Consider the following 687-nt stretch of genomic DNA (forward strand, 5'->3'; position numbering starts at 1 on the left):
CTGCGTGCTGCTGCCGCTGCAGCCGCACAATGCTGCTGTGGTGCAGCGGTTTGCTGCTGAGGCAGCTGAGGAGTTGCCGCTGCTTCCTCTGCCTCGACCTGCTGAATCCTCTGATGCTGCTGCTGCTGCTGCTGCTGCTCACCTGGACGCTGTACACTGCCTGCAGCAGCAGCAGCAGCAGCAGCTGCAGTGGCTGGGGTCTCCATACGTCTGCTATGAGGGGACAGCTGACTCTCTCTTCCTGCTGCTAGCAGCTTCGCTGCTGCAGCAGATGGGTGCTGCTGATGATCTGCTGCAGCAGCCAGCAGCAGAAGGAGAGGAGACAGTGGGGGAGTTGCTGCTGAGAAATTCAGCAGCAGGTGCAGCAGCAGCAGCTCAGAGTCTTGTTGATTCTGTCGCCGAGTTGCTGCAGCCGTATAGGGATGCAGCAGCAGCTGCTGCTGCTGCACAGCAGCAACAGCAGTCTCCTTCCGCAGCAGCAGCAGCAGCAGAAACAGCAGCAGCAGAAACACCAGCCGCTGCAGACCCTGTGTGCCTGCATGCTTCTCCTTCGGTGGTTGCTGAGGAGCATCCACCGCCAGAGCAACAGCACGAACAGCAGCAGCAGCAGCAGCAGCAGCAGGAAGACGAGCAGCAGCAGCAGCAGCAGCAGCAGGGTGGTTTAGACTTGTTGCACAGCAAGTACTG

At 60.1% G+C, this 687-nt stretch overlaps 1 protein-coding gene across 1 annotated transcript in view; it reads left to right on the forward strand.

Annotated features, from left to right (window-relative positions):
- Positions 1–271: 271 nt before the first annotated feature.
- EMH_0085940 (uncharacterized protein) overlaps positions 272–687 on the forward strand; it is a gene marked incomplete at both ends in the record, with an annotated part of 2,489 nt that continues 2,073 nt past the window's right edge. The window contains one exon of the mRNA XM_013500968.1: positions 272–656. Coding sequence (XP_013356422.1) covers positions 272–656 — 385 coding nt within the window. The remainder of the gene's footprint in view (positions 657–687) is intronic.

This window comes from Eimeria mitis, genomic scaffold (genome assembly GCF_000499745.2).
Source record: "Eimeria mitis Houghton genomic scaffold, Emh_scaff6100, whole genome shotgun sequence".
Lineage (NCBI taxonomy): Eukaryota > Apicomplexa > Conoidasida > Eucoccidiorida > Eimeriidae > Eimeria > Eimeria mitis.